Source organism: Delphinus delphis, chromosome 16, assembly GCF_949987515.2.
Source record: "Delphinus delphis chromosome 16, mDelDel1.2, whole genome shotgun sequence".
NCBI lineage: Eukaryota > Metazoa > Chordata > Mammalia > Artiodactyla > Delphinidae > Delphinus > Delphinus delphis.
This window is the reverse complement of record NC_082698.1, coordinates 57,199,668-57,226,861: the sequence shown is the minus strand read 5'-3', so window position 1 is coordinate 57,226,861 and position 27,194 is coordinate 57,199,668. Positions and strand designations below refer to the sequence as shown.

Sequence of the window (27,194 nt, the reverse complement as noted above, 5' to 3'; positions counted from 1 at the left end):
ACTGTGTTAATGTACTGCAAAGATTGTGGATTCTTTTATCTTCCTATGAAAACTGTTGGTTTTGTTCTAGATTGATTTTTGCACTTACATTGCTGGCTGATAACCTTAAACTTGGGAAGGCTTCTTTTTTATAACTTCTTAGGGCATTCTGTTTCAATTTTGCTATTGCTTTTAGTGCAAAATCATAATCCTGGGGCATAGTCTGTACTTCTAAGTGTTTCCCTTCAAGGTTTTTGTTATAAAGCCCAAGATATTGACCAAGTCCCTTTGCCTTGTCAGAGTTACAACACTGAACTCTGACTCCCTTGTGGTGGACAACTTATGAAATATCTAGGACCTTTTTCAGCCTTTCACCTGTTAGTTTCTGCCAGGCTACTTGGACTTCCCCTGTGAACCCCCAGTTCAGGAATAAGCTAGGGATTTGTGAAGATGTGTATGCAGGTTTCCTACCTCTGTAACTCCTTTGTTCTGGGGTTTCCCTTTATAATTTCCAACCACTTGGACAACCCTGATCTCTGGCTTTTTAAGCCAGTGAGTTTACAGATTTCTTCTTGAGTTCTAGCTGCTTTGTGCAGTGCAGACTGCAAAATGGCTTCAAGGGAAAGGCCATTTAAACATAGATAGCACCCGATACGGTTCACTTCTTTAATAAAGGTCATTGAATTTATCCATTTTCTGCCTGCTCTGGGAGCTCTCCAGTGCCTTCAATTAATTTTTGCTTATGTTTTCCCCAGAGTTTATAATTTTTATCTGTGGGAGAGTTTGTCTGATACAATTTACTTCATTATTACCAGAACAGGAACTCCTACAAATAGCCTTCTTATATTCTTCTATAAGGCTGAAAATAAGGCTAACAGTAAGAATGAGCTTTGGGGTTCTTTTCAACTCTTTTCTTTTTTGTGATTTGGGATATTTTGATTATGTAAACCCCTTCCAGTGAGCATGGTTCTTCAGCTGGGAACCTGCCTCACCTCCCCTCTATTTTTCGTGGTGGATGTCTTCTGATAAGAATGACCTCTTTGCTTATTGGGGGAAGTCTCCAGCCATGCTTTCTGAAGATGCTTGGAATTAAGTGGTCCAACCTTTGACTGCTTTTATCACTGATTTTTAATTTTATTTTTTTCTTGGACATCTGGATGTGTTCATTCATCAGATGATCACTCATTATGGATTGAGAGCCTATCGTGTATGAAGCACAGTTCTAGGTGCCATAGTTCAGTGTTGAATAAAACAAAGTCACCATTTCCTGAAGCTTCCTTTATAGTTGGAAGAAGCAAACAGTAAACAAATAGTAAACAACTGTCAGCTTGTGATCAGTGTTATGAAGACAGTGGAGTTCAGTCAAGAGCTAGTGAGCGTATCTGTGGGTGTGGTTTACTTAAGACAGCATGTAAGAACTCTCTGGTGTGGGAAATGCTTGCACTGAGAGTGGAAGAATGAGAAAAAGCCTCCCATGGGAAGATTTAAGGGACGAGTACTCCAGGCAGAGGGAACAGCAAATGCGAAGCCCTGAGCAGGAGTGTGATCGATGACCTAGGAGAGCAACCAGCAGACCTGTGGGCTGGAGTGAAGTTGACATTTGGGGTCCTTAGAAGCCGCAGTGAGTACTTTGGTATTTGCTCTGGGTGAGGTAGGAAATATTGGATGGTTTTGTATAGAGAAATAATGTAATTAGCTTTTGTCTTAGACTCTAGGGGGATAAGACGAGAAGCAGGGAGACCAGCTAGAGGGCTACTGTGACCGGTGACAGATGTTGAGGATTGATTTGGGTCAAACAGAATTGTTTGTTAAGAGCTTCCTGTGTGCTCTGTGTGATGCTACCCACCTAATCAGTTGTGTTCCAGATCTCCTTCTTGCCCTGGCAGGGATCAAATCTTGTAGAACCTCCCACTACATAGAAAACTACACATGATAAGGAAGGAAACTTGACGAGGGAAGGCAGCCCTAGCGTGAAGCTTTGGGCGTAGTGAAGTATTTGATTATCTGTGCATATAGCCACATACCACTGGGTAAGTCATTGCAAATGTCATCTGGCTAATGGCCACTAATGATTAGTTAATTATAAGGCTGCCATTTCTGTCCTTGGTCTGGCAGCTGGTTTACTTTACTGAAGGCAATGTCTTTGGTAGAGTTTCTTTATCACATTTTTTTTTTAAGTGATAGCTTCAAGAACAAAGAAGATTAAGTACACTCTATCAAATAAGAGAACTAAGTCCAGAACCTGGCACTTAGTAAATGTTTAATAAATGTTACTTGAAATTAGATTTACTGTTTTGTTTGATTAAAAAAAATAACCCACCAATTTAATATAGTAAGAGCCCCTAGAGAGTGTACCAATAATCAGTTAAATAAATAGTATATTAGATTGAAACTAGAAGTAGCAACTCACGTGCATTTCTTAATTTGGTAATTACTTAAGTTACTGGCGCTCCTGTCTAGATGTGTGCATTTATGTGTGTATTTTCCCAGCTCCTTTACTTCTGCCTTCTGGTTCTCCCCTTCTACTTCCTTTCCCTGCACATCCCCCCTTCCCCTCCCCCTATCATTTATGGAGGACTGCCAAGCATACTGGTCACTGTTCCTGGCACTTGGTGCACAGGAGACTTCCTGCAGCCTTTGGTTTCATACAGTCGTTGAGAGCATAGCTAGAGAGTCCTACCCATTGGGTTCTAACGTAGCCTGTGAGCTGTGCGATCAGAGGTGTTTTATGAAAACTCAGTTTACTTGTCTGTAAAATGGAGACAGTGCTGTTCTCAGGGTATGAATGAGAGGGTGTAAGGCCACTTAGCTTAGTACCTTGTAACATACTCCCCAGGTCTCATGATCATGCCCACCAACGCCCCCCCCCCCCATCTCTGCCCCATGTATGAGGGAACAGAGACCCTGGGAAATCCCATGACTTGCCCAGGGACACACAGTACCATTCAGGCCCACCTATCACCTGCTCTTGTTAAAAGGGAACAGGCGGGTATAGCTGGGTGCTGCTGGGCCAGCATGAGTGGCAGCATAGCGTGGTGTGTAAGAGCACAGCTCAGTGGGTGCAGATTCCAGCCCTACTGCTTACTAGCTGTGTGCCCTCGGGCTAGTTTATGTAACCTCTCTCTGCCTCATTTTCCTCACCTTTGAAATGGGGCTAAGGATGCCACCTTGCCTAGAGCTGCATGGAGGATTAAATGAGATCCTATGTGCAGAGTACTTGGAGCAGCATAGAAGCATTGCCTGTTAATAGTGGCGTTGATTGTGAAACGTAACTGAGCGTTGCTAAGAGGTTGTCTTTCCAGCAGCACCCAGTCCAAGTGCCCACTTCCTCCGTGATGGGCTCAGACACCCCCAGCCCTGCACGCGGTCTCATTTTTGTTTGATCAGGGCACACCTCTTTCCCCGGCGGCCCCGTCACCCCCTTCCTCGCGGCTCGTGCTGCCTCGCCCTCTGTTCTGGTCTGCCATCTGCTGACCCATTTGCCGCTCCCGTCAGGTCAGAGAGAGCAAGGCCTTCGCGGGGTGCCCAGGCAGCATGTCCTGTCCCAGCGCTGTTGTACATCTTGTTTCATAGATATTTTGCTGTAATGTTCTGTGACCTTTTCCATTGAGTGAGGTAGTTGGAGAGGCACTCAGTAAGGGAAAATTGAGCTGTTTTATTCCTCCCCAAGGAGGCTCCTGTTTCCTTTCCACCATTCATTTGAAAGCTATCATTTTCTTGATTTTATAGCTGAAAAACACCATTGATTCAGTGGGTGTTAGATGCTAAGAGTTCTCCTATTGACATGCCTATTGACAGTTTTCAGTATATTCTGTGTCTAATTATCACTCTCAGCTAAATGATACACCTTGTGGACTTGAGCGATGGAGTCGATAGCTCTCACCACGTTGTTCCAGCCGCGCCTATTGAGCCTGGTGTCACGGCGATGTGATGTATGTGATCAGAAAGAAAATTTCTGTTGGTGTGCTGCATAATTAAAACAAGTGCGGAGTGACTGGTGACAAAAAAATCAGGGCTGCCGATGTCGTCCCCAGACGAGGAGAGATTTCTGTGGTAAGCAGCTGCGACAGTGAGGAATCTCTCTTGGCATCTTGTGCTGTGCAATTTTCGAGGGTTCGATTTTCCTCCCAGCCCCAGCTGAGGATTCCTCCTCTCCTCCTTCCTGTCTCCTCGCGTTCGAAGTCCCAGGATGTGTGCGCTCTTGTTTTTCAGGCCTGGGGCCCCGGGTCCTGCTCTGGGAGGGGCTTACTGTTGGTGTGTGTGTGTTGTGGGGCAAAGCTGTTCATAGAGTTGAGGCAGGCAGAAGCCCTCTTTCAGGAGTAGGGAAGATGGCTGGTTTAAAAAAAATCTCGTCCTTTGTGTCAGCCGGTTTGCATTTCTTAGGTTCACAGTAAAGGTTGAGAATGCCATTTTCCCGGTGCGTGAGCCGAGCGGTCCCTGCGTGTGAATAGCGTGTTCTGAGGGGAGCTGATGGGGGGTCTTGCCAGCCCCAGGCAGGGAAGCTGGGGAAGTGTAGGAGGCTGACAGGAGGTGAAGCTGGCCTGTGGTAAGGAAAAAACTCTGGTGGGAAACGAAGTCCCTTCCTCTTGTACTTCATTTTTAGCAATGCTCTTCATAAATGCCCTTCATGAGGTCTCACTAGACAAGAACTTAATTTCTCCAGTGCTGGTCTTGGTACGTTTTCTAGGAGGCCAAGTGTGTAGTTATTTAGCCCCTGTGGACCTCAGTTTTCTCATCTGCAGAATGAACCAGGGGTCCCTTTTAGCCCTGAAGTACTGAGGCTTAGTGAGTTAGGGGCTTGAAGTAAGGGCTTGGGAATTTACAGTTGTTAATCTGAGTCATTCCTGGAGGAATTCACTGGCGAGGTCACCGTTGGCCAGAAATAAGATGTACGCGGTTTACCTAAGATGCATGGCCCCTATTTCATACAGGACTAAAGGACGCTTTAAGATGAAAATGTATCATAGTGAGACATGTAAGGATGAGTGTGAATGGAACATCTGAGTCAAGAGGAAGGGTAGGCATTTCCAGGCACCTGAGTCGGCAGTAAATTTGGCCTGGTGGCCGGCAAAAGTCACAAGTAGAATTGGACTTGGGTGTTGGTGGGCGGTCAGGGCCACGCAGAGGGGTCAGGAATCGGGTATCGGGGTAGCTGAGCCGGTGACGAGAGGGACTTGTGAGGTCACTGATTCAAGCCAGGTTACTTTCCTGGAAGCCAGAGAGGCCTTGTGTGATTTCTATCCCCATCAATTCTTACTTAATGAACCTCTTGTATGTGGTGCTTTTGCAATTCAGATTTTTAGAATGAGAGTGAGAGAAAGGGAAAGAGGGAAGGAGGGAGAGATGGAGATTAATATTACATCAACGGCACAAATAATTGGCTTTGAGAAAGCTCACTCATGCACAGGACCAGAGGTGTTGTGATTTAAGTCCATAGTTTCATAATTGGAATTTTTTAATACAGAAGTTTTAGGACTACTCAGTTATCTTTGAGGGTTCACTGATGTTTTATGATTGGGGGAGGAGGGGGTCAGAGTACTTTGTCCTGAACGTGAGGTAAACCATGAAACTTAGCAGGGTTCTTGAAAACTCAAGAAATCTCATAGACATTATTTCCTGTTAATCGTTCATATTTATTTAGACCTGGGCTAGTTCTCAAACTCTTGATGGTCCTGGAGAAGGGGCAACATCCCTCTGTAAATATGGAAAGGATCTTTGAACGTTCTGGTAGGATTATGGATTTCCCCCCAGTTTGTCTGTAATAATGACTAAACACTTTTCTATGAAGACATTAACATATTAATATATTGTTACTGCAACACAGGACCGCCAGAAGATTCTGGGTGGCCGATCAGTGTAAAGTCAATCTCATTCCTGTTGAGGTCCTTTTTTTCCCATCCTGGACTTGACAAGTGGTCCACCTTACGGACTCCCCCATATAGATCACAGGCTACGGTGATCACCTGTGGTTATGGGATAGGATGGCTCCATTGTGTGCTAGGGTCCCCGTATCCTAACCACAGTTGGTTTATTTAGACGGTGCAAATTAGTGGAAAGAATGTACCTTGGGATTCTTTGATGCACAGTTCTTCCTTTTCTATGTCTCAGGCTTCTGAAGTGCCTCTCCTTCCTGTGTCCTGCCTTTCCCTCCCGTGCAACACACCTCCTGCTGGCAGAGGTGTCACTTGGTGGATTTTAGGGCAGTACAAGAATTGCTCTTGTGAGGCTGACGTATACCTTGAGTTTCCTTGGGCTGCTTCCGGCCTCTCCCTGTGTGAGCCCTGGGATCCCTGTGGGGGTGAGTGTGCAGAACATGTCCTCACCTCTCAATTCATTGTGACTTTAGCTGGAGGTCCATCCTCTGGCCGTCGCTGCTCTAAACCCCGGCGAGTGGAGGGAGCGTGGAAGAGGGAGCGAACAGTAAGCACGTGGCTGGGGTCTGTATGTGGAGGGGCCTGCCCTGCAGGGAAGGAGAGCTGAATTTCCCCTCTGCGATTGTCAAGAGAGGTGGAGCCGTCCCAGGAGATGATGCAAAGGCACAGCAAATCCGGCAGGGCCCGGGCCTGGGCATCCCCGGGCTCGTCTGCTGCAGGATGGGGCGGAGTGGCCTGCACAACCCCACCATCAACAGGAGCTCCAGAATTCAGGGCTTCCCTCAGGCAGCCCAGCTCCTTAAAATGGCAAATTATTATTTTTGCTCTTTTCTGTCTCTGGGATTGTTTATGCATCTCCAATGAGCTGTAAAGGGAATTTTGTGCGTTCGACAAACTTTTGCCTTAAAGGAGGCAGGCTGGAGCTGGGCGAGCCGTCCCATTAAATGCCGGCTATTGTGCTCTTCATTCAGCTTGACGGACAGGGGCCAAAAATGGCAGGGGATTAAATTCATGTAATGACAAGAATTCATATAGGAGACTGTGGGAATGGGGCAGAATAAAAACCAAGGCTTCACAGTATTGTGCTGTTTTTTTGATCGGCCTTAGAGGGAAAACGTAATATACCTGTATTTATGTTGATGCTAAATAGGGAGTGTGTAAACAGAGGCATGTCATTTTTTCCCTGCCGTCTTGGAGTTGAAATTAAATGGCTATCCATTTTGAGCAAGGGACATACTTCTGAGTCATGAGTCAAGTTCAGGTTTTGAGCATTCGGATCTTACTGTACATCACAATAAGGGTGTTTTTGTTGCTCAGTTGGGTTCTTGTTATGGAGGCCTGCCATACATGGGCATTTGTGAATTATTTATTTGTTAAAGGGCATTCCTTTTGTTTTGAGAAAAATTCACCTTTGTCTCCGTGAATTTAAGCAGTATCAACCCCGAGTAAACACCTTTTTCAGTATCAGTCTTTGATGCCAGGAGCTGCAGACAAGATGGTCCTGCCTCTGGAGAAATACATATGTGTCTTTCATCTGGGAAATGTCTTTCTGGGGTAGTACCAGCTGGAAGATGTCAGCTGGGATGACCAAACACTTGATCAATGGACGAGGGGTGCGGCAAAGGTGGCTGAGAGCCATTCGTATGCAGTGTGTTTGAAAGCACTTTGAAAAGTATAGCGTGCTTAGCGGGCATGTGTGTATAATATGAAAGCGTATTTTTATTAGGCACATTATAACATATGGTTCCAAAGAAGAGGAAGGTGTTGTACTCTGATCAAAGTTTACTTTTTTTCCTCCCCGTACACAGTTAGAAAAGCATCGTTAGGCATTGATTTCAGTAATGATGTTTAAACTTTTTAAGGCTTCCTGAGGAATTGCCCTAATTTCTTAAAACACTGCTTTCGTTGCCTCCATGCTTACTTCGGGAGAATGTGAACTCACTAGCCTGGCTTCAAGGTTTTCCACGGTTTTGACTGACTCTTCCCTGCCGTGCAGCCCCTGTGCCAGAATGTTCTGGCCACCATCAGTTCTCATTTCCAGCCTCACAGTTCTACATTTGTTTATGTTACCCCTTCTATTTGAGGGGCGCCCTCCCCTGACGTCTGCCCAGTAGATGCAGCCCATCGTCTGGGGCACTGCTGACTCAGCTCCTCCTCGGAGGGGTCCCTGCAGCCTCCCCTTCGTCTCTTCTAATAGTAAACGTGTTCTCTCCGAAGCCCCCGGTGGGAATTATCCACGGCCCCGTTGTGCACTGTCCTTATATACCCTGCTGCTTTCTTAGCTTTAACGGTACAAGGTAGTAACAACAGTGATACTGGAAACAACAACAACACTTATTCAGAGTATTGTACTCTTTTTTGCAGATCCAGCTTTTACTGATTGCTTGTTGTATGCGAGGTAGTTGATCACAAAGCAGACATGGATCCCGGATTCACGGAGCTTATGTTCAAATGGGGAAGGTAAACCATCACACGGTCACTCAGATTATTGTGAAAATGTTGATGGTGACAGGTGGCACGAAGGGGTGGGTGCAGGACACCATGAGGAATTGGGAAGGGGCGTTTGAACTATTCGGGGAGGTCAGTGAAGGCTCCCCAGAGGACAGGCCTGGCCTTGGGATTTGTATAGCCCAGTGCAAAATGAAAACGCAGTGGTTCGCGTTCCAAAATTACTAAGCATTTCAAGATGGCGACAGCAGTGCATCAAATCAAGCACGGGGTCCTGTGCAGCTGAGCAGGTTGTACTCGCATGGATGGGTCCCACCTGAGGAAAGGATGTTTGTTTTGAGGTGTGAGGGCAGAGCAGGACAGGAAGAAGGTTCCAGGAAGAGGAAACAGTATGAACAGAGCCTCAGGCACATTCAGAAACGGGATGAAGGTCACTGTGGCTGGAATGCAGACGGCAGGTGGGAGACGTATTGAGGCCAGGGAGGTAGAGAAGATGACGCGTAAGGCCAAGCACAGCCCTGAAGGTCTCTGACCTTGATTCTCTGAGCCACATACGGCTACTGAAGTGTGTTCAGGAGGGAGCTAACACATCTGGCTTGGACATCTGGAGTCACGCTGGCTGCAGCATACAGGATCCATGTGGGTGGGTGCTAGGTGTGAAAGAAGAAGGATCGTTTGGAGGCGGCCCATCCAGGAGAGATGGTGGGAATTTGGATCAGGGTGGTGGTGGTGGAGATAGAAGTGAGAAGTGGTGTTGAGGAGACTGAGTTGGCAAGGCTGGGCAGAGTGGCATTGAAGGAGTAAAAGATGCTGAAGGTGACACCTAGATTTCCGGCTTTGGACCTTGGGTTGAACCTCATGAAACTGCCAACATTCTGCCATTTTTGATCTGCAGAAACATCAGTTTCATATGACGCAGCCTAATGGGTGAGTGGTTGGTAGGACGTGCACTTAGACGGGGAACAGGTAGGTTTTGATTTCTTTTTGTTTTGGTGGTGCAAGAGAGGATTGCAAACTGGGTTGTGATACACTGACTTTGAAGTGCCTTTGAAACCTCTAAGTGAGGACAGAGAGGGGGCAGTTGCCTGTGTAGGTCTGGAGCCTAGAGGAGTAGCCTGAGCAGAGAGATGATGTTGCTAAAACAGGTGCTGTGTGAACACTTTACAAGGGTTGCCTCTTTTATAATGTGCAGAAATCCTATGAGGAGTTTATTCTTGTACTCTTTTTGCAGATGCAAATATTGTGGCTCAGAGAGGTTAATTAACTCATCCAAGATAACACAACTAGCCAGTGGAGGAGCTGGCTTTTGAAGCCTGGTCATTTCAGCCCAGGGCCCAAGCTTTTAACCACTACGCATACTGCCTTCCTGACGGCTTCCTCACACCAGTGTGCACAGCTCTTTGCACTGAGTGGGTCCTTAGGAATTCCTTACTGAATAAATAAATCTAAAATATTTGATGAAAATAGCAGCATATTCCCTTCTGAATAGGAGATTTTTGGAGGAGGTCCCACGGCCCCAAAGTGTGAGCAAACATAGATGGAATTTTAATGATTGGCTTCCTGGTTATTTTCATGGCACTTTTCTGATAAGCACCATCGCCCTCCCCTGCTGAGGTCTGAACTTTGTAGAGAGCCTTGGTTGACGAGACAGCAGTTTCTCTTGGATGAATCAATCCATAATGTATTAGGTGTCCTCTACAATGTTCTTGGGGTGAATTTTATAGAATTTTGACATTTTAGGGCTAAGAGCTGGCTCGGCTGCTGCCATGAGCCTTCTAGCACCCCTGGAGCACATTGCTAAATCACCAGGACACTCTTTCCTGCTCTGCCTGGATGCTGATTCAGAATCCTTCTCAACACAGTACCCCTCTCCTTTCAGGACTCAGGAAACTGAGATCCAGAGATGTGTTACCCCAGCAGTCAGAGTTAGCATGCAGGAGTACATCTGTGTGCTCTCGCTGGTCTGAGAGGGATCAAAGAGACTAGATTCAGTGTCTTCCTAGGAAAGGAAGCTGAGGGCCTGGGTTGGGGGGCAGTGCCCTGCTTATCGCTGGCAGAAATGAGCTCACATCTTCATCCCTGCTTCCCCAGTTAGTCAGTGGTCCCTCCTCGGGTCTGGAAGAATGAAAACCCGAAGCAGATCCACTTCCTGTTCTGGCTCATTCAGCAAGACTGAGCATATCTGGATGTGTACACGCATTTTTCATCAGCTGTCCCCTGGAAATTCCCTCATCATGAATGTGGACAGTGAATTGAGGGATGTGAATTATGTCTCATTAGGGTTGCCTTTTGATACAACACGTATTTCTATAAGGCTTCTTGGTACTCTCTGCAGTGCTCACCCTGGAAATACAGTATTTTATTCTCTTTGCCCTTGGTGTCGAAGGGAAGCATATTGTTTCCCTTTAGGATGCCATTAAAGGTTGATGAGGACCTTTACAATGGCCGGTAGTTTTCATGGGGATTTCATTGTGACTTTTTTTGGGCAGAGCAGCATCTGTCCACTTCATAAGTCTTTTGTATCAGGGAATCGATAAAAACTGCCGCCTTTTGTGGATGCTACAGGAGATTTTATGCCGATGACAAGGGATTTGATTTAATATTCTCTTTAAATAAGATCAACACTGCTGCAGTTATAAACTCTTCGAAAAACTGTCAAGTCCATCAGTGTAGCATGAAACAAAAAGTTAGCAACCTGGTATAAATTAGTACGTGCAGTGAGTCTTTGGGAAGGGTGGTAGATATTTATGATTGTGTGCTTATATATATATATATATATATATATATATATATATATATATATATACACCTAGAGATTTCTTTATGTTCTTTCGACCGTAAGTAGGAAATGCAGAGAAGAGCATTTCATTACCACCATCTTCCAAACTGCAAACTTTCTTTGCCAATTAATGATTTTCTGGGGGCAATTCCGAATGTGGTGACATGATATAAACAGGTATTTATGGTCTGTGATACCATCCTTAGTGAGAATGGATTTATAGTTAAATGGTGAAGTGGGAATCCAGCCAGAGATTATTGACAGAGCTTCTAGAATCTATATTTTGTTTGTTTCCACTAGTCACACACACTTTCTTTTGGGGCCTGATTATCTCTGTAGGTCTGTGTTAGCTAGTTTGGCTGGGAGGTGAGGGTGAGGCCTTGAAATTCAGCGCCATGGGCTCTGTGTGCTTGGCAGCAGGTGGGACACCTTGTCCCCATAACTGTTCCGCTGTACCTTGCCATTTTCGTTAGACTGTAATTTTGTTCTATGTTGATTCCATCTCTCTGGCACTGTTTCAGGTGAACAGGGAACCCAGGTAGGAGCAGAGCTGATTGACAAGAAATAATTGGGGCGAGCACATATCCACAGGTTATGGCAGTGTCGGGGACCTGGGGAGAATCCAGCGTGTCCTAGATGAGAGCCACTATGGCCCCAGGAACAAGAGCAGGCTTCCCCAGAACAGCTTCCTACAGGTGAGGATGTCACACGTGTTATAGACAGCCTGGGTGACATGGATCACGTTAGCAGAACAGGAAGAGGCAAGAGGCTGAGGCCCAAATCTGAGGTCAGGTGATCCAAGGTGAGTAGGGTGTGTAGCACGCTAGGAGGACTGCAGTAGAGCTGCTGACGGCACCCAGGAGAATGCTGGGGAGGTCTCTGTTTTCATGAGCTTCTCTTTTAAAAGGGGTCCACTCAGAGTTGCCTGCAGCGCCTGACCCATGGGGTGAAACCATCAGACCAGAGTTTGTTGAAGGGTAGCCCACAGACTGCTTACATCTCTGTTACCTGGGACTTGAATGAGAATCTCTTGTGAGGAAGCTGAGAGTCTGTGTTTTGAAAAGCTCTCCAGATGAGTTCCATGCATACTGGTAAATCTTTAGAACCCACTGCTCCAGATGTAAGGAGACTTGCCAAGTTAGAACAAGCTTAGATCTTCTTTTTGCTTCTTCCAAAGGAGTTGGGGATTTGTATTTGGAGAGAGAGAGTGATATTCTTTGGATGGATCTAGAATAGAGATGCTTCACTCAGCAGGTCTATCTGAGAAACTGACGTTCTTAAGGAAATTCACAATACATTTGACCCGTGAACAGCATGGGTTTAACTGCAAGGGTCCACTCGTAGGCAGATTTTCTTCAGTAGTAAATACTACAGTACTACATGATCCGTGGTTGGGTCGAATCTGTGGGTGTGGAACCGAGGATACAGAGGAACTGTGTATATGGATGGCCAACTATAAGTTACACACGGCTCTTCAACTGTGCAGAGCATCTGCACCCCTAACCTTTGCGTTGTTAAGGGGCAACTGTATATGTTTCCTTTAGGTTGTGTTTGATGTCTCATGGATACAAATTTGCATGCAATTTCAGACGTCCCAACTACCCCCGTCATGAATCCTGTGTTGAAAACTCTTGAGTGGAAGACAGGGTTGTGTACTCGTTGCTGCCTTTCACTGATCACAGTATGCTTGTTCCAACAGTTGTGTTGAAGGCATGACCAAAATATCACCTCTGTGTATTGTCCTAGAGAAAGCTCTGCTTGGCGGAAATGCCGGTTTTCATCTTCATGGACACCTTGGTGAACATTGTAACCTGTGGCCCCCAATACAGATAATTAACCCATTTGTCACCATTGGGAAGCATTGGTATTCTTGAATTTGTGTTTGTGTTTTCCTTTGACTGTTTGGTATCCTTCCTGTAGCCTTAGTCCTACATGTGGCAACCATTTGGGAGCATCACTTGTGCGGGGAAAAAGTGAAGAGCTGCCTTCTCCTGGGCTCAAAGCCCTTGAACTTGGAAGATCCTGCTTTTCTGTCTGGTAGATAGGACTTTAACATGGAGTGACTCATAGAAACATGGATTAATGTTGTTTTTTTGAGAGTTCTTCATAGGTATGAGTCACTCACCAGACCACACATCAGCCGTCAGCTGCCCAATGTTTTTGTCATTTTGGAGGAGAGGAGTGTAAACTGAGAACATCTCCGCTTGTTTTCCTGGGTGATACTTAAGCTGCCTGAGTGTTCCTTTTTGAGATTTATTAGTTAATGATTTTCTTTTCAATAAACATTTGTAGCATATTTAGTGAGCTTTTCTAAGGGGGGGATAATTTGGCAGTCTTTTCAGTTACTGAACCCTTTTTTTTTTTTTAATCTTAGGATACCCTTTTCTTACTCAGGCATTCAGGGATGCCTTCCTTTCCCTAGCCTTGGCCCCATCGCCTGAAGTGTTCATGTGTTTTTCTAAGAATACCAGCCTAGTGCAGGCGCCCAATTGACACAGCCAGATCAAAACGCTTTGAATTTTGAAAATGATCCCCCTCTTGGTATTGAGCCCAGTGATAAAAGCAAAGCAGTTGTCATCTTGAAAACAGAGCTGTATACATGGCAGAGCCTTTCCAATTAGCACACTTAAGATGCGTGTTAGAAGTGACGGGAAGTGGGATGTTTCGGAGTGAAATGCGGGTAATAGGGCTTTAAATTTCCATGTTTCAGTTGATTTTTTTTTTTTTTCTATTTCAGTTTCAAGAAAATTGTTGCACATTATTGGAGCTCCTAAGTGCATCTTAACACTGCTCTTTTGGTTTACAATAATATCTTCCAAAACAACAGAAATATTGGTCACAGAAAAAGCTTGTGTCCGTTGGTTTTCCAAGTAGAGAGAAAGTAATCTATTATTCAAAAATTACTCTACTACTAAATAACAAGTCAGTTTAGACCATTCTCCAGGTACTTTTCTGCCTTCTACCAAGCAACTGATTTGACGGAATCCTTGAACTAAACAACCTGGCATTTTTTATATTCGCCAGACTCAGCATCAAAAATGAATTCTCTCCACACACATGTGCAGAGAAGTGAAAGCCAAATGTCCAGCATAAAGCAGTGGGGTTGTTACATGAAAGTATCATATCAGAATTATTTAAATATGTGATATACTCCCTAGAATGTGGATGTCTAGCATAGGGTCTGGTGTAGAGTAATAATAATGCATGGTTGTGGTCAACGTTATTAGTGCTCACCATTTTCCATTTCTAGTTCTCCTCTCCTTCTGTGTACACAGGAGAGTTACACCTCCCTTCCCTCTTGAAATTAGGTCTGCCTTGCTTTGATCAGTTCAGTGGGAGCAGAAGTGATTTGTGTCACTTTTAGGTAGAAGCGTTTAAGACCCACTAAACAGTGCACGTTTCTTTTTTTAAAAAAATATTTATTTATTTAGGCTGCGCCGGGTCTTAGTTGCGGCTGCGGGATCTTCGTTGAGGCACGTGAGATCTTTCTTAGTTGCAGCCTGCGGACTTAGTTGCAGCCTGCATGTGGGATCTACTTCCCTGACCAGGGATCGAACCCAGGCCACCTGCCATGGAGCGCGAGTCTTACCCACTCGACCACCAGGGAAGGCCCCAGTGCACGTTTCTTATGCTATGGTAAACCCTAAAGCCTCTTATTGAGACACCAGCATTATAAGATGCTGAAGACTCTATGAGCTTGGTTCCCTAAGTGGCTGCAGTGAACAGAGCCCCCTCCCCACTAGCCAACCCACACTGGACATGTAGAATGAGAGAGAAACCACCCCTTGTTGTTTTAAGCTACCGAGATTTAAGATTTGTTTGTTATTTAGGAATAATCTAGCCTACCTTGGCTGATACACTAATTAACATTTATTCAGTGCTATGTGCCAGGAACTTAAAGTACTCTCTATATGTATTAACTCATTTAATCATAACCTATGAAATTTACTCCTGTTATCTCCATTTTTTCATGAGAGGTAACTTAGGTGCTGAGACGTTAAATCACTCGCTTAAGACTGCATTACTGGTAAGGAGTGGAAGTGAGATGGAACCCAGGCAGTCTGGAGAATACTCAGTAAATGCTGAATGATTGACGCAAGATCAGAGAGGGTTTTATTGATCTGGTAGAACATACAGACCTTCATGTGGTATTATTGGTGGGGGTACCAGTTGGCATTATCTACCCCAGATATCTCCAGCTGCCTGTCGTTTTGCCAGTATGGTTACTTATTTTTAGGACTTGAAATTTGGGGGCCTTTTAGTTGAATAGTGCTATGGTGGACAACACCCTATAAAGGCTTTATAAGGTGAGGTGCTCAACAAAAGCTCATGAGAAAGGAAGTCAGGGACTCCAGGGCAAGTAAGAAGGAACCAAAGGCTAGAGATGCTCTTTGGCTGAAGGTTGCCCTCATTAAGATCAGTGTCTGCTGTGTTGTGCTGTGAGCTCAGAGAAGATGAAACTCTCTTGGGAGATCCCACCTATGGGGTTGATCCAGGGTCTTGGAGGGGAAATTGGGGATGGGATGACTGCACGTTTGCTCAATTGTTTATTGCTTTAGAAAGATACGGGTCAGTTTTCTTATATGGGCAGAAAGAGGAGTTGTGGTGTGGCAGGGGAGCTCCAAGGGATGTGACTTTGCACAATCATTCTAATATGTTTTGGTCAAGGGTTGTAGTTAATCCATTCCATTCCTTTGCCTGCAGCTGGTTTGTCACAGAAACAACTTCCATAAACACTCACACATACTTTCACACTGAGTTAGCTAAAGAGCCTTGGCCCAGGTTCTTCTAGTTGTAAGTGACAGAAACCTACTCAGTCTTTTTGAAGCAAAAAACAGGAATTGGTATAAAGATGTGAGATAAAGAGTCATCTTATGGAACCCCAGCACTAAATGCATGGCCATGGGGGACTGGAACAAGAATCTAGAAAGCTCTCCAGAGCTACACCTCCTTCAACTCACAGGAATTGTACAGAGCTCCTCTCCGTTCTCCCAGTACATTTGCTTTCTCTCCCTCCACCCCATAACCCTTTTAGCTTTCTCTGCTGTCATATGTTCATGAACAAAGAATATAGTTCCTGAGCTTATGGACCTTCAGTTTGCATACCCACTAGAAACTAATAAGCAGCCTTAACTTCCAATTCTACAAACTGTAAAGAGCAAATTTGATCCATGTTGAGTCATGGTCTCTTCCTGGCCCTGTAGGCAGTGGTGATGGGATCAGATCAATCATGTATTCAGCAATATATGTGCCTAGGATGTGACAGTCACAGTGTTACATGCTGGGGACACCGATATGAATAAGGCAATGCTTCTGTCCTTGAGATAGTCCTGCTCTGGAAGGGGATGGGGGTCCAGAACTCAACCCAGAATATCCAAGGGGACCCACACCTAGCTGTTACAAGGAGGCACATTTTGTTTTCATATAAGAAAGGTTCTAATAGTGTAATGAACTGCTCTTGTAAAATGGCAAACGCCCTATGTTGAAATGATCTACTCTGAGGTAGGCTAATCATCTCTACCATAGGATGTTATGGGAGGAAGTTCTCTCCTCACCCAGCAGGTTAGACTAGATGACCCTTCTTCTCTGATTCTAGGATTTTTATGATAAACCATGTGATTGATACACAACCTATGAGAGCTATAGAAATGAATGGGGAAGAAATGGTATGTCCTAGACGTGGTCAGAAAAGTCATTTTAGAGTAATCAGGACTTGAATTTGGCTCTAAAGAAAGGGGAGCAGGCAAGCAGACAAGGCAGGAAGAATATATAGCAAGTTGCCATAGTGAAATGTGTAAAGACCCAAAGATGATGAGTGTGGTGTGTAGGAGAACCAAGAGACACATCTATTTGGCTTCTGTCAGGAAGGTGAGGAAAGGCGAGACAAGTTAAATTTTAGGAAGGTGTTAGAATGTTGAGATTAGGTAGTTGAATTTCCACTCATAGTACTGTAGAACCAGAAAGCACTTGTTGTGGGTAGAATACTCTTTATTATGACATAAGACTCAAGAAAAAGTGGCTTAAGCATGGAGGACATCTTATATGTCACATAGGAGAAAAGCTAAGTGAAGCAGTTACGGGCTTGGTCCAGTGATTGACATCAAGGACCAAGACTCCTTCCATCATTTTCTTGGCTGATTTAGCATATTGGTTTGGTGCTTAAGCTTGTTTCCTCATAGCCACAACCTGAGTGTGACGGTTCCATGAATCACAGACAGACACAGTAGTGTCATGCTGAAGAGGTGGGAGGATTGTTTCCTTCTGTGCATCCCTTTTAATCTGAGGTATCCTTTTTAAAACATCTCCCAGAAAACATCCTTTCGTGCCCTATTGGCCACAATTCACCACATGCCCACACCTTAGCTTTAGGGGAGAATGAGGTAGAGGAAAGCCAGCTGTGCCAGCAGAGATGGAGATGTTGCCTAAGGGTTGTGGGGTCGACTGCCAGTGGTGTCTCCCCAGCCAGCTCGTGTGGGCCATCTCGTATCGTTGCTGAGTTGCACAGATAATGATATGTAATAACTGTCCTACACCCAGTATCTGTTACATGTTGGGCACTCTGCAGTGTTGTGTTTTCACCCTTTTGCAACAACCCTTCCAGGTAGGTGGAATCATTCTCACTCACTGTTGAGGAAACTGATTGTGTGTGGGTGACTCGGTTAGTTAGTGTCTAGAGGGGATAAGATCTCTTTAAATCACAGAGTCACAGTCTTGAGTTTGAGACTGGCTTTAGGCCAGCCTCCTCCCTTCCTCCAAGGTGCCCACCTCCACTTCCCACGTCCCTGCCAAGTGGCAGTGGAGCCAACTCTTGAATACTTGTAGGGACGGAAGTGGCCTGACTACTGGCCCAGCGTTCTTTCCAAACCACATCACTGGCAGAGTACAGACCTGTCATGGGATTGAGGAGAACTCCTGGTTTTCTTCCGTTGCTCCCCCCCTCCCCCCAGGAGGCATCTTTTGTAGATGCTGGCTGCTAGAACTAGTGACGTCATGGCAGCTGGCATTGTGGGGCATGCTGAAATCCATTAGCTGGTGTTCAGGTCCCCTCACGAGTGAAGTGGGCGCCATGTGAAAAGTTAGTTTGGCCTCCCCAACTTCCTTAAGCCCGAGACCCTGTGCCAGGTATCGCTATTTTCTATTTGCTAAACATTAGTTGAAACAAAGGGCTGTTTTGTTGGGTTTGTGTTTCCCTGTGGAAAAGATTACTTTAGGCACATTTTAGAAAATGCTTTTAAAAAGAATCTTGTGTAGGTTGAAAACATAGGGAAAGAAAGCAAATGTCTTGATGACTTTTTATTACAATAAAAATTGTAGTGAGAGCTCTCTCAACTTCCTCCCTCCTTCTGTCGCTCTAAACAAACCTTCGTCTGTGGGAGGAGGATTAGGTTTAAACAACGGGAGCAGAGATGGGGAAGTGGCGTCATTTGGGGGCCTACCTCTGAAAAGGTCACCACCAGTGACATTTCCTGAATATTTGTCAAAATTGAAGAGGGGCTTTAAGAGTAAGAGTTTGCTATTGGCGGTAGTGGGAACAGGTTACCCCTAGGAAAACATTTTAAGTCTGTCACATGAGATTTTGAGGAGTAGAAGGAGGATAGAGGAAGCAAAATTCAAGCAGCGAAAAGATTTTTTTTGTTGTTATTGTTTTTGGGAAAATGCTTTCAGTATTCAGTTGCTCTGCTCAAATGCCTTTAAATTTGCCTTATCTTTTTTGACTGACAAAAAAGGCCTCTTGTAGAAGTGTGCCAATTATGGGAAATCTTCTCTCTAAACGTCCTCTGAAGTTTGGTGATTGGCAGGCGAGTCACTGTGTTGCTGGCTGCAGCTCTGCTGTGTTCTAGATTGGTCAATGACTTGGGACCCATGTAGGGAGGAGATGATGCACGTGGCCCTCTAGTGGTCAGGAGGACCCTGCCTGTTCCTCCTTATGGCCCCTGGAACAGGCAAGGAAATGTTGGTCTAGACCTTGACTGTCAAATGTGGTAGCTGCTAGTCACGTATGCCTATTGAACAGTTGAAATGTGGCACATTGAGGTGTGCCGTAAGTGTAAAACACATTGACGTTTCAGTGGAAAAAGGAAGCAAAATATCTCATCATGGCCCTTTTATTTTGATTACATGTTGAAATGATAATACTGTAGATATGTTTGATTAAATAAAATATATTAGTAAAACGTTTTTGCCTGTGGCTCCTTACCTTTGTAATGTGACTACTAGAAAATTTTAAAATATCTTTGCATTTCTGTTGGACAGCACTGGTCTAGATGAGGGTTCAGCAAACCATGGTCTGTTTTCGTAAATAAAGTTGTACGGGCACACGGCCATGACCATTGTCAATGTGCTGTCTGTGGCTTCCCTCTCTCCCCAGCCTGTTCTCTCTAAACAATTTGTGAACCTCAAGCCCCTCCACTACTGGAAGTTTGAGAAGAGAGATTGCAGAGCCAGAAAGTTAACTCTGGATGGAAGGCAGAGTTGGAACCCTTTGCCATCCAGTGGAGGAGTGTGGAAGCATTGCTCCTGATTCCCGCATCTCTAAAGGTTTTCCATTAAAGACACAGAGTTATGGCTGACGAGCAGGGTAACGACATGGAGTGACTGGAGGCCCACTTGCCTCAATGAGCTGCCATAGTACATTTCAATAATTCGGGGTCCTAAAGGTATTTTACACCTAAGAGCTCCCATCAGCGAGAAGCTATTTCAAGGAGCTGTGTGATCTTAACACCTTAGTTATCACCTGACACCTTGGGAAATGGGTTTTTACCTGGCTAAGTATAAACTTTGGAGAAGGGTAAAGACTGGAGAGGGGAGATGGAAGGAGCACAAGGACAGATAGCACAAGAGTCCGGAGCTGACCCTACCTAGACCAGAGCCTTCTCCTGAGGCTGACCTGTGCACGGGCAAGGGCCTCGGCAGGTTAACAGAGTCTTTGTTCCAAAGTGCATGGCCCTTCCTTAAAAACTCCTTCCCACTTTCTTCCCCCCAGTTAAATGCATTTCCTAGGACAAGACCCTGCATCAGAATCAAATTCACCACAAGCTTTGGGTGGTATTAATGCCTGCCAGCACAGGGCAAAGCCTGTTACAGTGAATGGAGTCACAGTATTCAGAATGAATTTCAGGGCGTTAGGCACGTGATTTACCATCTCTAGTAAACAGGGCTTCACACATGGTGTATTTCTGCTGCGTTGGTTAGTTATTAACTGCAAGAAAGGGGAAATTCATTTAGAAGACGTGCCCATTTTTTATGAGGTAAGGCCGCCTGGAGATACATGGCATTTTAAAGCAAACAAATACCTGGGAGAGCCTGAGCTTACCACCCAGAAATGTGGCAAGGAATAAAAACATTTACACCAGTTTAATATGAATGGTTGAAAAAAGTATCTATTGCACATTGAACGTGATATATGAAACCATAACCTACTCTCGTGTAGTAAGCAACAGAACCATTCACCTAACAGATGACTATTCGAGTTGACATTATTCTGCATCTTTTCGATCTTCTCTTGCCAAGTGCCGGAGACTGTCAGAGAAAGCCCGCCAGATACATAGGCTCTGTTGGCCTGGGGGTTGAGAGCTCGTAAGACTCTTAAAGGCAGAGGTTACCCAGTGACCCTCGTGCTGCAAACTATAGTGGAAATCAAAGGATGACAGCCAACATAAACAGTGGCTGCATGTGGAACGTCAAAGTGAAGACAAATAGAGGTGGGACCTTCTCTGTGTCCTGCTCCCTTTCTAGTCTATAAAATGGAGCTTATTTCCTATCTTCCGGTAGAAGAAAAAGTGCCGTGTGGCTTTTGGGGGCCTCAGAAGTGATTCTTGGTTCATTCTTATAACAAAAGTGGAATTTGACCTCCTCGAAAATTATTAAGGGGTGACTCCTGCTTAATCCTTCCGTGATTTATCTACTACACATTAGCAGTTCAAGCTAGGAGGAGTCCTGGGAGGCGTTTTTGTATAACTTTCTTCTTTCACAGACCAAGAAATCGAGGCCTCAGAAAGGCTCATGAATTGCCTAAAGTTAAGTGCTAGCCGAGTGCAGGCCTGGTTCTCAGAACCCAGTATCTCAGCCCCAGGCTCAGAGCTCTTTCCATTCGACCTTCTGTGTTTATTCACACACAAAGTTACATGGGACCACTGAATTTGAAAAGTAGGGAAATTAAAAATGACCCCTGATCCCTTTGTCATTTGATTTGCAAATGGCCCAGGTCATTGTCTGTGTGAGGGTACCTCCCTGGGCTGGCTCAGGTTCCTAACGTTTCACGACTCCGGGCCTGTGGAGCTCTTTCTTTTAATTATTGTCTTGGAAGTTTTAGCGTTCAATTCACTCATCTCTTCTGGGGGTGATAGTAACAATTTCATATTTGGGAAGATGAACACAATTTGGGAATTTTAGAGAATTAACTTTACTGTCCAGTATATTGGTGGCATGTTGAAATAAACTGGAGAGGCCATTCCTTGCAAAAGAGGTTCTTTGTAGTGTGAAATTTATGGGCTTTGACGTTTCTGTAATTTTTAAACTCAGAAATCTTCCTCTGATGGTTTGTCTGACATCCCCAAACTCCTTAAGATCGCTGCAGAGCTCTTGGTTGGTATTAATTTCATTTCATTTGTGTATTTTATGTGTTTAGTGGTCATATTTGAAAAACATCTCTTGTGAGTGCTCTGTATAATTTTGGCAGAAAATGACTTTTTTTGTGTTTCTGCGATGATCCCCTGAGATCATTTTTGCATAAATCCAGCCTTCTATTTTCAGATACAAATCTGTTGTACAGATGATCCTTCTTAGAAGAAAAGATGCATTTGTAGCTCAAAAATGTAAATTACTTTTCATGGAAAATACCTCTCTGGGCCCCCGTTTCCAAAATGTGATGACCGCACATTGCACGTTTCTGCGCGTGCTCAGGGGACTGCTTTTCTTACAATTAGAAAAATCTTGATTGTGTGGCAGGTAGGATGCTGTGACGTGGCTGCTTCCGCCACATAGGCAAGTCAGGGGTAGGGGATGGGCCGAGGAAAAAACGAAAGACCCAGTATGGATGTGGCACTTAGTTAAGGGGAAGGGGTTTTGGTTTTAAAGTGGAGGGAGGGAGGGGAGGGGGTGGAGGGTGTCAGGAGCATTCTTTACCGGAAAGGTGTGTTAGCAAAGGACATTTAGAACTGGGGTCATTTGAATGTAATTAGAAACCCCCTTTGGCAGTTCGTCCTTGCTTTTGCTTCTTCATTCAGGATTCACGGTTTTATTGGGTGTCTTATGGAAAGCCTTTTGGGACAACTACCCTCCCCATCTCAAGTATTATAAAATGGGGGAGGTCAGCAGACACATCTTCCTAGAAAGTCTTCTCTTCACTCCAAGGGTTACTAGTTGAGGCACTTTGGGGCACTGCTGTAAAGCAAAGTGTAAAATCAACATATTCAGATTTGTGCCAAAGAAAGACTCAAGTTTGAGAACATTTACATCTGTTTTCAATAATTCCTCACATATGCTGCAGAATGTACGTTATCCATCTTGTTATCCAGGAAATAACATTTGTTGCAAACAGTTTGCCAATTCGTAATTTTATTGAATTTGTTTATCATGCTGTGGCTTCATATGAGGTCTGAAAGATGGTGATCTTTGGTGTTCCAGCTGTTGTAACATTCTGCAGTGGGGCCTTAACTCCGGGCTCGGCTGGGATTCTTTGGAGGGTTTGGATTTTCTTAGAACTGCAGACTAAGAGCTGGCATTGTTGATGGGCAATTATTTGGGGGGAACACAGTAACTTTGCTCACACACTCCTCAAACCCATTTTCGTTTCTGACTTTTAACTACAAACTTGGGACTGATGTGTTGAATAGAGCACCTTGTGTGCCCTATACCGTTTCCTTTGAAATCTGCCCAAACTTTCCAACTGTTGTCATGTTTGGTTGAGAGAACACTACTCCTTGCGGGGAGTGTGTGTGGGGGGGTGTCTGATTCTTTAGAACTGTCCCAAACTGTCTCAAACCTGAAAATTTTCTTCCACAGAGAAGCTATGAAATATCTTTTTGCCACGTAAGTGTCATTTTCTTAAGAAGTTATTGGTAGATGAAAAGCCAGTTCAACTAGGTCTAATTTTATCATTTTCCTATTTTCTTTAGCAGGCGTTTTCTTCACTGAGGTCTGTATTATTTTTGCCAAAACTGAGAAAAAAAAATGATAATAACCTCTAAAGCTCTTTCGATCTGAATTATTCCTTAATGTTTTTAATGGTTTATTACAACCCCACAGATGTGATCTTGGGGCCATTTGGAGGTTATTGAGTTTCCTTGGAGATGAGACTTGGCATTTTCCAAACCAGAGTTTGCTTTTGTGGCCTGGAAGTTGCGAGACGCATGTATTTGGAGAGCTAAAGATTATTCCCCACCAAGAAGTTTTGTCAACCTGACCTTCTCCACTCTTCTGACGCTGCGCACACAGCAGTAATCTCTGCAGAGGAGAGCAAATAAAGTGAAGAAATATAGCAGTACGTGTTATTTTTACATCCTAAAGTCAATTCTCCAGCATTAAGGCTGACTGGGAATTTTCATCCCAGAGTTCTCATGAATGCTGCTCCACTTCTCTCTTGTCCTCTTGAATCTCTTTTTATTATAGGTCTTTGAGGGAGGTGTTTCTTGTAGTAATTTACTCAGCCAGACAGATAAGTGAGGTGTGGAGCTGTGGAAACGTGGGGCTGGCAGAAGCCTTTGGGGGTCAGCTGGTCCTGCCATTCAGTCTGCACGGGTAGTACTACGGCCAGCCAAGGTGAAGGACTTGCTGAGTTATATTTAGTTATATTTATATGTGTCACCTAGAGTTCCTGTGACAAGATGACCTCTAGCACTAGATTCCGAAGTTAGTCCTGGCAAAATGAACATTCTTTGAATGTTGTTTGAGCCAAATGACTTTAGATGGCCTGCTGAGCCCTTTGCGTGAGGTGATGGTCGAAGAGTCATAGTGTCTAAGGTAGGACTTAGAAGGTTATCCTTTCTAGCTCCCAAAGAAGGAACCCATCTAATGCTACCCCTGACAGTTTATCCTCTCTTGTCGGAACCCTCAGCGCTTCAAGAGGCAGCTGGACCATTGCTGAAAAGCCGTCATGAGAACTTTCTTCTTTGTTTTGATGGCATGTCTGTGGCCCTTCAACTTTTCTCCATTGGTGTCAATTCTGAGACACACTGTTCTTAAAAATCACTCTTCAGGGCTTCCCTGGTGGCTCAGTGGTTGAGAGTCCACCTGCCGATGCAGGGGACACGGGTTCGTGTCCCAGTCTGGGAGGATCCCACATGCCGAGGAGCGGCTGGGCCCGTGAGCCATGGCCGCCGAGCCTGTGCGTCCGGAGCCTGTGCTCCACAACGGGAGAGGCCACAGCAGTGAGACGCCTGCATACCGCAAAAAAAAAAAAAAAAAAAAAATCACTCTTCAAAGAGAAAAAAATGAAAAATCCTAAGATATTAAAAACAAGCGAACAAAGTCACTTTGTTTTGACTCAACCTTCAAGGTCTGTTGTATCATTTAAAAAAATTTATTATTTTATTTATTTATTTTGGCTGCTTTGATTCCTTGTTGCTGCGCACGGGCTTTTCTCTAGTTGTGGCGAGCAGACGCCACTCTTTGTTGCGGTGCACGGGCTGCTCATTGCAGTGGCTTCTCTTGTTGTGGAGCACGGGCTCTAGGCACGTGGGCTTCAGTAGTTGTGGCACACGGGCTCAGTAGCTGTGGCTTGTGGGCTCTAGAGCACAGGCTCAGTACTTGTGGCACACGGGCTTAGTTGCTCTGCGGCATGTGGGATCTTCCCGGACCAGGGCTCAAACCTGTGTCCCCTGCATTGGCAGGCAGATTCTTAACCACTGCGCCACCAGGGAAACTCAGTTGTATCATTTTTAAAGAAGAAAATAGATACATTTATTTTTCTTTTTTAGAATATGTTAGTAACTTTTGAGGATTCATTCACCATCTTAGGTTTTCTGGAAGGAAGATTCAGATAAATTAATTAAATCAATCAATTCTTCCCTAAGTTCTTTTTTCTTTCTTAAGTTCTTTTGGGTGTTGAATTATGGTTGGTAACTATTTTAGCACTTGGCCTATAAAATAAATGCTTGTTGAATGAATGTTGAATACATAATTCGTAAATTTTTGAACAAGCCAAACCTTCTGCTGCTGAGAGATGTCAGTTGACTCCTTGTATCTCAACTTTATTTGGTTATTTACCATGAAAATAATTTTACTTGCTATTGCCTTCAGAAGTGTCTATTCAGCCTGTGTCCAATCAAAAGGCTTTTCTCCTTCCAACTTTTCTCATCACAGATCTTCTCTGATCACTTATCCCTGGATCAGTTATTTGGCAACATGGTAGAGTGGGAAGTGTTTTGAGGTTCCAGCCCAGCCACTTACCTGTTTGTGAAGATTACCAGGGAAAATGTGTCTAACCCTAAACGTCCATTTCAGTACCTTCCCTTGAGGGGCTCTTGTGAGCAAAATGGTCAGTGTGATGCTCCAGGAACCTAGCAGATACTCAGGAGGTAGAGATAACCATTATTTTGGTGTAGTCTACTGCACTTGATCCTGTGTCTCTTACTGATCCTTGTGCCTATCAGGGATCTGAGTCTTGTCTCCAGATGCCTGCATGTTTTGTGAACTTTGATTCTGAGATCCCAAATACATCACCACATTCTCTCTGGTTTCCTGGATAAATAAGGCAAGCACATATCACAGAATTTCTGTGGAAGTCTCATTTTAAAATACTTTGTCCTTTTGTCCCCTAAACTATTGAAATGTCTAGAAAATCTGAATATTTTGATACCTAGTTTTGGAACCTCCCAGCCAATCCCTTGCGTCAAATATAGCACAGAAAATGTTGTCTAATGCTTTCTAATTTAAATCAGAAACTACAATTATCCTATTTCTGACATGTCATGGAATACCTGACTGGCACAAGACAGAGAAACGTTTTTCAGGAGTAGTGTAGCCAGATATTAAGGCATGAAAGGCACCCTGGAGAACATCCCATGTTTCAAGGTATGTGCTGACTAGGATGGTAGCGCAAGAAGATAAAGGTGATTCCTGCCTACTTCCAAGGGCTGTGATCTCTCCACAAGTAAGATCACTTGTGGTGGAGGCCTCTTCCTCCTTCTCCTCCGATTGCCTCTTCTCTCCCTGTTTCATTAGTGTCCTACTTCTGCTATTACAAATCGCCACACACTTAGTAGGACAAAACAACACAAATATAGTATGTCTTCGTCTCCCAAAGAATGACACCAGCCGCACATACAAAGCTTATTAACCTCATCCCAGAGTCTCCCAAAGTCTCGGCTATTAGAGCTGCAAGTCCAAAAATACCATCTAAGTCTCATCAGCTCAAAAGTACCAAATTTCATGACCTCAGTCATCTATATTAGCTGTGCATGAGGCTCTGAGTGGAATCCATTCTGGGGAAAAATTACTCTCCATCCATGGACGTGTGAAACTAGAAGTAAGTTATCTTCTCCCAAAATACAGTGGTGAGATAGGCGAAGGATACCAGTTGAAAACATTCCATTTAAAAATGGAGAAAGTGAAAGGAAAAGGGAGTAATTCACCACCCGCAAGCAATTCTTAAATCTAGCAGCGCAAGCTCCCTTAAGTTTTCATGTCTGGGAATAATTTGAGGCTCTGCCTTCCGGGTCTGCGGCTCCACCCTCTGGATCATCCTTTTTTAGTGAAAGGTGGCATGTGTTTACAGCCCAGTAGTTTTACCGGCATGTCTCTTGTCTGTAGAATTTTGGTTACCAGACAGAGTTCTTTCAGTTCATGTTCTTTTTCCTTTCAGTTTAAGTGGTGGTATTTCTGCTGATAGAACGTTCTCAAAAACCTAGTGGTCTCCAGTGTATGTTATGGAATTCATCCTATGAGACATGAGGATCCTCCACAGATCTTTTCTGGATAATCCTATCTCTGTTTCTGACTTCTACTGAGATGGTTGAGGGGATTCATGAGTCACATGCCTAATCTCTTCAAAGAGCCCTCTGTGTGATTAAATACTCTGATCTTTTGATCCTTCTGAGGCACTAGCCAAAGGTTTTCTAGTGACACCCTTGACTTTCTCTCTAGAGCATCCTTTCCTGACAGTATATCTTTAAATT

At 44.4% G+C, this 27,194-nt stretch overlaps 1 protein-coding gene across 2 annotated transcripts in view; it reads left to right on the top strand.

Annotated features, from left to right (window-relative positions):
* Window positions 1-27,194, top strand: part of LRMDA (leucine rich melanocyte differentiation associated) — a 1,262,633-nt gene that overhangs the window by 519,934 nt on the left and 715,505 nt on the right. The window contains exon 3 of one of the 2 annotated variants that reach the window (XM_060033722.1): window positions 8,217-8,312. The exons of the other annotated variant lie outside the window; for it this stretch is intronic. Coding sequence (XP_059889705.1) covers window positions 8,272-8,312 — 41 coding nt within the window. The 5' untranslated portion in view covers window positions 8,217-8,271. The remainder of the gene's footprint in view (window positions 1-8,216; window positions 8,313-27,194) is intronic. 2 annotated transcript variants of the gene reach the window in all.